This window comes from Lolium perenne, chromosome 1 (assembly GCF_019359855.2).
Source record: "Lolium perenne isolate Kyuss_39 chromosome 1, Kyuss_2.0, whole genome shotgun sequence".
NCBI lineage: Eukaryota > Viridiplantae > Streptophyta > Magnoliopsida > Poales > Poaceae > Lolium > Lolium perenne.
Window position 1 is genome coordinate 213,704,802 of NC_067244.2, and position 9,114 is coordinate 213,713,915.

Here is a 9,114-nt window from a genome sequence, read left to right on the forward strand (position 1 = left end):
ATGAAATATGCAAAAATAGATGGAATAACATAAGTATCAACTCTAAATATGAAATATATCTATGAATAACAGTAAATTATGATATAAAATAGTGATGCAAATTGGACGTATCAACTCCCCCCAAGGTTAGACCTCGCTTGTCCCCAAGTGAAACTGAACTTAGTAAACCAGACCACGGGTTTATGGAGTGAAGTTTCGATAAACAAAATACGGACAAGAAGCATCATACTTACCAATACACAAGTCATTATAGGCAGCAACTTCCTCTTATATAATTCAACTTCCAATGAGTAAGGAGTCACTAAATAGAGGTGCATAGAGGAAATCATAATCGGTGATGGCAAACTTTCGTTCTTGGTCAGAGAACAACTAACAAATTGTACTTATCTTTCGAGCATAGTCATTATATTAGAGGTTATTGCAGAAATCACATGCTCAATCATTACAATCCCTTTTCAATCATAGATAGCTTTCAGCGTTATATTCATTCAGATAAAAGCATCGCGCTACACAAGGAAGAATAAAAGATAGGCTTGAATGCATCAATACTCATAAATGGTTGGATCACAACAACCCAAATGTTTGCTTGAAATAGAGGGAAATAGGTTTACTGACTCAACATAAAGTAAAAGATAGGCCCTGCGCAGAGGGAAGCAAGATTAACAAGTTTTATAAACCTTCCAAAAAAAAGTATGGTACTCATTAGGTTTGAGCTCTCATTACCCCTATCATAAGCATCTTGAATGGTTAAAGTTAATGTGATGAAAAATATGAGTCATATGATTGACAAATCAGAAGTTGAAAATAGCGTGCCCCTTGAATACGAGTACCTAAACCTCATGCTACTCAACTTAGGTCACAAATAAGTTCTTGTCATTGTAAGTACATTTGTATCATTGAGAATACCAACGGGGTACCTCCTGCCCCATGATATAGAAGTACTCCCGCATAGGAGCAATCCCATGCCAAAATGACAAGATAAATAGACAATGAGCATCTCAACAATCATTTTATTTACTATGGGTATAGCTTTTTATTGAATATGCTTCATAGAATGCTCACTATGGTTCGCTGTAAATTTCCACCATGAATGATGCATGGCTTAAATTGGCGGCCCAGGCGTTTCTCTAACATATATACAAACTCCATGGACTTACAAGTTTCCATTTTATTTCGCACAGCTAGGAATCCATAAACAAAAGAGCATGATAACAAATAAATAGGAATAAGTACAATGTTGAAAGCGTGCCCCACGAAAGCATGGTTGTGCTAACTCCGAACTCGCAATTTGCAAGCGTATAATCTTCATAAGATAGCCACAATGGCTCATGTTCATTAAATGCAAGAAAGTAAATATGCCATCAAGTTCGCGAGAGCTTTACTAACTAATTTTCTCATGACAAAATTTAATTTGGAAGATGTATAAAAACATGATGAATATACTTGGAATAGCAATAATGTTAGTGGGTAGATATGGTGGACACAAATGACATGGGTTTTTGGTTCAAGGTTTGGAGGCACGACAATCATTCCCTCTCAGTACATGTATTTGGCTAGCAAGGTTGGGTAGGAAGCATAGGAGTTGAGCAAAACAAACAAATATGCATGTGATAGAAAAAATCACGCAGTCTTCCTTGGAAGTACAAACGATTCGACCTTGAGAAAACTAAGCTTATGAGCCAACAAGAAAGAAACATAATGGAATATTATATCTACATGTATTTCTCACTTTTCTATTTAAGCCTCGAAGTAATGTTGCTACTGACCAATGCTAAGTTTACTAAGACCAACTAGAATTACTTAATGCTCCCAAAGTAATACCAATACTAACCAACAAGATTAATCATATGATAGAAGTTGCACACTAAAATAAGATGTGCCGAAAGTAAATGATAAAAACTTCTCATTGATATTCCATAACGGCAACTCGCACCAAGAGATACGTACATAGATAATTGACTAAAGGAGAGATACTTCCACACTGCAAACTATCCTATATGATAATTTCACTACTCATGATATGACTCTACTGAAAAGTAAATAGGTAAAACATGATAATGTGATACCACGGCACTCCCCCAAGCTTGAAACAAGCCGAGGGGATGCCAATAGCACTGACGAATTACTCTTTCGGTGGTGGTGGTGAATCCTTCTCATCATCAAACTTCCAAGGTAAAGGCTCCCCATCAACAAAGGACGACTTGGTTTCCAATATCCTCAAACTGGCAGCAGAACTTATGCGATTAAACCTAGTCTCATACTCACAGTTTTAATTTTGCACGTCGTAGAGTTGTGCTTGCAACTTGTTGGTGGTCTCGTGGAGCGAGATAGTATCATCCCAAAGATTTGCAACTTCCTTCTTGTGCTCGCCAATGATACTATCCGACTGATACGGATTATCCGCCATTTTTTGTGGATTATCCGAGGTCCTCAATGAGGATAATCCGTGAAAATTAGCCCAACCCTAAATATTTAGACAATATAGTTAGTTCATCGGCAAAATATGTATGCTATTAGCACGCAATTTGCTTTGTTGCACGAAGAGGTGTGTACATTTAGCTATAGCCTATAATTACAAACATATTATACATAAAAAAGTATACTTCTATTTTTTATGTGTATATTTGCTTAATAATCCGCTTCCGATCCGAGTTCGGTCCGAATCCGCCCCATATCCGTAATCCGGTATAATTCGCATCTGAATCCACATCCGACCATTATCCGCTCTAATCTGAATCCGTCATAAAAATATGATAAAGGATATAGTAATAGAAATATCCGATCTGATCCGATCCGTTTACATCTCTAGTCACAAGGTGGGCAAAGGGTGCACTCGTACTAGCTAGGCCCTCACGAGACAGGAACTCCGGCCCAGGCAGTCCCATCTACGTGGCAGTTCAAGATTTTTTTTTTTTTTTGAACAAGCAGTTCAAGATCTTGGAAGGCCGAAACTCCCGGTATAGACACATCGGACGATGATGTGGACACAGCTAGTCTTAACAGCCGCTCACGAGTTGACAAGTAACGGCCAACCTGGCCTCTCCCGAGCCACGTGCGCTCGTCCCGTCCGCCTACAGGTCGCAGTTAGTGGAGGCTTGCGAGAAACCCAATTTGCTGGCTCCTGATGGGTTCGTGCTCTTTGGTCGCAAATGATGGAAGGTGCGGCTGACGATCAAGATTGACCTTGTGTTGGTGGAAAGCAAAGCCATGCACGTCCGTACATGGGGGTGTTCAGAACAGCGGTTAGGATTTGGCCATTTTTTTTTTGAACACACTGATTATATTAGAACTAAAGATCACAGTACATCATTACATGGCTCTCTAGAACAGAGCAAGAAATAGAAGTGCCTAGCTGCACGAAATAAGTTAAAGATGGTCTACAGTGAGAAAGAACATGAAGAAACCGAAGATTGCCAATGGAGCCAATCAGCCATCGAGCATCCGTTGACAACTCGGATTCGAATATGCCGCATCCGCAATCTCCAAGGGCCTCTGTGCTCCATACCAGTTGATGCCCCGTGGGTGGCTCTCCCAACGGTCTATCTGGCGTATGCACTTGAGGTTGGATAGAGTTGAGCTGTAGATATTTGTGAACCATCACCGAGCTCAACCATAACATGTCCCTGCTGTTGAATCTGGGGATCAGCAACAGGCGTGTTGTCATCCACATCTGGTGAAAGAACCCGAACAGCAAGAGGACGGCTTCTTCAACATGAGCACCATCCGTCAAAGATAACATTGTGCAGCAATAAGTTGTAGAATAATCTTGCTCCATGGGACCATAGATCCTTTTCAGATTGATTGGATATAGATCAAAATGAACCAGCAGCATTCCAGGATCCGTAAGGTTGAACTTGTCACTCTCCATAGATTTGCATTTTACTTGAGCTACTAGGAGAACACGATAAGAGCTGATTGAACTGGCAGAAGGTTGTGTAATAATCCTGCAATTCGACTTTTCTAGCCAGCTTTTCAACAAAAACAGATCCAAGTTGGTGCCCTGCTTCTCAATCTTAGCAACGTGATACTGGATTTGCAGCAACAAAAACAAGGTGCTACCAATTGCTACAAGCCCAATACCAATCTGAATGCTTGACAGAGGAGAAGGAACATCAAACCATGGAGTGATGCCTGACTTAATCCAATTATTGTTGTCCATGTGGTGAAGCTGGCTTCTTTCTGCACTAGAAGGTGTCTTTCTTGAGACCTGGGCAGAGGTAGCAGAACGAGTGCAACTGCCACACTTGCCGCAACACAGAAATCCAGCGGCGTAGGGCCGCGAACACCATTCTCCGAGCTCCGGGACATGGGCCACCAGCCTCGTCACATGACACCAGCTGAGAAGGCAACAGCAGTGAAACAGTGGGGCATCATCAGCACAGCGACGGTCACAGCAGTCCGGCATAGTAAGCACGCAGTTGAATCCGTCGGGAGTGGAGAATACCAAGGAGCCGGTGCAGGTCTCAACAGGAGACCGCAACAACATCGCTTCCTCCGACGAAATCCGATGGTAGCAGCTCTTAAAAATTCCCAAAATTGGCGCCATCTGGAGGATAAGCGAAAGATCCGGAGAGAGCACATCAGATCCAGGGATTAGAACTCCTTCCCAGACCTCCAAACCGGCCACCATGGCCAGAACAAGAAATGGGATATGAGAAGGCCTGCAGACCCGATCTGGATTATTTAGAAACAGGATCGTACCTAAAAAGCTACCTATACACATCCGGACCTCCCTCCCACTCGCCGCCGGCCACCTTGGCCGCCGGGGACGGGGGGGAGAGAGGCCGGAGCGGGGCAAGAAGAAGGGGGTCAAGGGTTTGTCGCCACAGGAGGGCAAGTCGCCACAGGGGCAAAGTCTTGTGGAATGAGCTATATGGCAGCAGGATTTGGCCATGGAAACTCGGTTTAAGCGGGATGTAGCTGCTTTATATATGAACATTCTCGATCTGCTGTTTTGTCATCCGTGCCTGCCTGGCGCCTCTCGTTTGTCACTAGTTGAATCTCAATACTTCACGAATTTCGGTGGAACGCTCTGAATTGTGGTCAAGTGGCCGCCACGGCGGTTTCGGTTTTCGAATCCCAACTGCAAATTCTGTGTTTCATGTCCAGTGCCATGTTTGTCAACTTGTTCTCCAGCAAACACCTACGTAGAGTATGTGTTGTAGTTGTTGGCGTCTATGTTCATGTCCTGGTCGCCCCTGCCTGACATGCATTTTCTCATGCTGCACTTGTAGTGCACCCACGCCACGCAACATTAGAGTAAGACGTAGTGCTACCTTTATTTAACGACGCTCAGATCGATTGCGACTCCAAATATCTCTGATTACTCTGTCCCAGCCGGTTATCACCTCCCAGATCGACCTTCCACTGCTATTGCTGTCACGTACCTAGCCCCCCTTCTATATACGAGAGGCGGATCCGTGTACCGCTGCCGCCACAACTCTCACGGCCACGCATAACCGCTCTCCTCCTAGTCCTAGGCCCTAGCTACGCATGCATGCAGAGCTCCTCTCGGCCGCACCGCTCCAGGAAACTTCTGCCCATGGCGCCAACGGCGAGCCCATCGCCTGCCCCGGCGCCGGCGGCGCCCGGCATTCTCACTCCCGACGACTGGCCGGCGGCGGCCTCTCCCGACGCCGAGAGCGCGCTCGATTGGCTGAACGCTAACGCCATCCCCGTGCTCGCGCTCCTCATCTGCGGCCTCTTCGCCGCGATCGCGCTCTACGTCGTCCTCCACTGCGCGTGCCGCGTCACCGCCCGCGCGTGGCACGCGTACGGCCACCGTTCCGGCGTCGCTCCGCAGGAGCCGGCTCCGCGCGCGAGGAATGGCGGGCGCGGCAGATGCGCCAAGCTTGAGGCACTGGCGCTCCCGTGTCTGGCCTACTCGGAGGGGCTCCGGCTGGCCGGGTCGTCGCGGGCGGAGTGCGCCATCTGCCTCGCCGAGTTCGCGCGCGGGGAGCAGCTGCGCGTGCTGCCGCGCTGCAACCACGGCTTCCACGCCCGCTGCATCGACAGGTGGCTCGCCGCGCGGCCGACGTGCCCCACGTGCAGGCAGCCGCCGTTCGCGGAGCCTGACCACGAGCGCGTGCTAGCCGCGGACCGTGCGCGGCCGGCACCCGTTGTCAGGGTGGTGCCAGTGGTAGTCGCCTAGTAGGTGGTGGCGTGGGCCGACGTGTGGAGATTTAGCATGCATGATGATACGTTGATTGTACAGTGCTAATAGTACTGAACTTGTTAGCGATCGGGCAGACGTTTTGAGTTGGCGTTACACCGTGGGATACCATGTGCCCGTGTGGAATGCGTGCTCTGTTTTATCTTTGGACACGGCTAAGCAGCATCCGGTGCTGGTTAGTCCATCCCAGCATCCGGATGCTGGTTTGCCCGAACTAGCATCTGGGTGCTTGTTAGGTCGATTAAGCACTCGAGGACGACTAGACTCGCGGAGGGCTTCCCATCATCTGGTCCACATACTGATCCACGTTGCAATTAGTCTGATCGTACCAGTATATAGCATTGCTCAAGGAAAAAAAAAGAGGTTACACATAAGGGGGAAAACAGCAGACAACAACGTGTGAGATCGCTTGGCAAACTACACCCACTCTTCATCCTCCTCCAGATACGTGTCTTCCTCATCTTCCTCATATCCATGGAGTTTTGGAGTTGACTGAAAACTGCGACTTCTGTAGATCAGAAATGAACACATGATCTCCTCGTGCAGGATAAAAAGCTAGAGTAGAATGTGATTACATAAACTGAAAACCAGCTACGCCTTCCGATCCATAATAAGTCCCTGTGAGTTAGTACTAAATCATCCGACATTTTTATGGATCGAAGAGAGTACATGTAGACGCAACTTAATAATTTTCAGCACGCAACTTTAGCATGCATGCAGAATCAACTTGGCTTATTTCAGTAGCCAACTTACACATATTGATGAAAACAACTTAATGAAACCTCAAATACATGACAACTAGGGGGTGCAACTTAATAACTTTCAGTAACCAACAAAGAGGAAGGTGTGAAAGGCAACTTAATTTAAGCCAGAATCCAACTTATATAGTTAGTTCGAGGGAAAGAAATAGCTAGAATGCAAATAAGAAACTGAAAAAAAAACTAACATGTGGACACAACTTAATAATTTCAGTAGGCAACTTTAGCAAGCTTGCAAAATCAATTTGCTTTTTCAGTAGCTAACTAACAGATATTAATGAAACAACTTATGAAACCTCATTTAGTACATGACAAGTAGTGGGGAATACAACTCTTTCGATAACCAACTTGTGGAAATATGAAAAGGCATAACTATTCAGTTTATTTGAGGGGAAAAAAAGCTTTGGTAGAATGTGAATAATAAACTAGAAAGCATGACTAGCATGTAAAAGCAATTTAGTAATTTTTCAGAAGCCAACCCGCACATGTTAATGAAACAACTTAATAAACTTGTGGCCCACTAATGGCATGTTGATGAAGCAAAAAACCATAAAGGATACAAATGAAGGAGGCGAAATGGGAGGCCATCGTCTTCCGTTGGAAGTATTTGACGGTGGAACGCGAATGGAGGCGCATCAAGGTGGGAGTCGTGGGTGTTGGGTGCTGCCACCTGCTCGAGCTAGGCGCCATGGCCTCCGCCGCCGCCGCGCTGGAGATGGTACTAGCTACGCTGCCAGGGATCCACCGGTTAAAGGTACAACTTAGCAATATCACAAATAAGCACCTTAAGCATATTGGCAAGGGCAACTTAACTAGACCAATGTCCAAGTTATGCATGTTGCTCGAAAACGAAAACGAAGATAGATTGTAGACACCCACTACTGGACAACTCATGCATGTTGCTCAATAGAAACACTTAGATAGATTGTACCAATACCTAACAACTTAAGCATGTGGAATCAACTTAATTGATTTCAGTACTCAACTTAAGCATGTTAACAAGACAACTAAGGCATGCTGATAGAGTAGCAACTATGGTGGTTTCAGTAACCAACTTCAGCATGTTTGAAAACCAACTTAATGAAAATAAGCATGCAAAACTTAATATGGTGCTGAAAAAATAGCTTAACTAGCAGTTAAATACAACTAAGGTATGCTGGCAGAGAAGCAACTAATATGAATTCAGTAACCAACTTAGTCATGCTGGTCAAACAACTAAATAAAAATCATTATACAACATACTGGAAATACAATAAATATCGTGAAAATACTCACATCGCTACGAAATACTAACATGTGATGGCTAAAAAATACAAGATCTCCATTCTGCAGTCAGGCCAATGCTATGCATTATCATTGTAATCGCTATGCAACTTAGGAACATTGCTTCTATAACTTGGTAGGCGATAAAAACAAACTTAGGTAAATGGTAGAAACAACTTAAGCATGTTGATAGAAGCAGCCCAATTAAATCAATCAGGACATTGTTTGAAAAATAACTTGGTTACGCGATAGAACACAACTTAGTTAGATGGTGGGAACAAATTAATCATGTTAACAGAAGCAACTTAATTAAATCACTATGCAAAACTCATGATATTGCTTGTAAAACAACTTGGTTAGGTGATAAAAACACAACTTAGTTAGATGGTGGAAACAACTTAATCACTTGTACAAATAATTAACTTTCTTGGAAAACAACTTGGTTAGATATGCCGTTAATTATCGACCACACCTCATGCGCACCTATAAATAAGCCTCACGCCAAACCAGGTTGCAATTCCATGATATGGCAGTAGATCAAACCAGAGGAGGCGGGTTGGGATCGCTTCATCATTTAAGCATTAGGAACATTTATTTTTATGTATAAAAAATCTTCATGTTATGCATCTTCCTAGTATGGATGCAACTGGACGCGGATGTCCGCGAGGCCATGTTGCCCGCGCCGCTCAAAACTCCTAAATAGCAGAACAGACAGGCCGTAGAAAATAAACAAACATGGTGAACACGTCCTGCCTATCCTGCTAGGCCAGTTTCACCCGCTAACACAAGAATCTCCTCGTAGGCTGGCAATACAACAGCTCGCAGCCTCGCACCATCAAAACGACGGCCAGCGACACGCGCTTCATGAACCATCGCGACAATGGTGGCTTTCTCTTGTCCTTCCCATGAGTATCGTCGGAC

At 44.8% G+C, this 9,114-nt stretch overlaps 1 protein-coding gene across 1 annotated transcript; it reads left to right on the forward strand.

Annotated features, from left to right (window-relative positions):
* Window positions 1–5,435: 5,435 nt before the first annotated feature.
* LOC127317230 (RING-H2 finger protein ATL79-like) lies at window positions 5,436–6,287 on the forward strand. Its single transcript, XM_051347785.2, has one exon. It carries the CDS (start codon window positions 5,498–5,500, stop codon window positions 6,149–6,151), a length of 654 nt encoding a protein of 217 aa, XP_051203745.1. The 5' UTR covers window positions 5,436–5,497; the 3' UTR covers window positions 6,152–6,287.
* Window positions 6,288–9,114: the final 2,827 nt, after the last annotated feature.

Coding starts and splice junctions, on each gene's coding strand:
- LOC127317230 (XM_051347785.2), top strand. CDS start 5,498: ATGCAGAGCTCCTCTCGGCCGCACCGCTCCAGGAAACTTCTGCCCATG.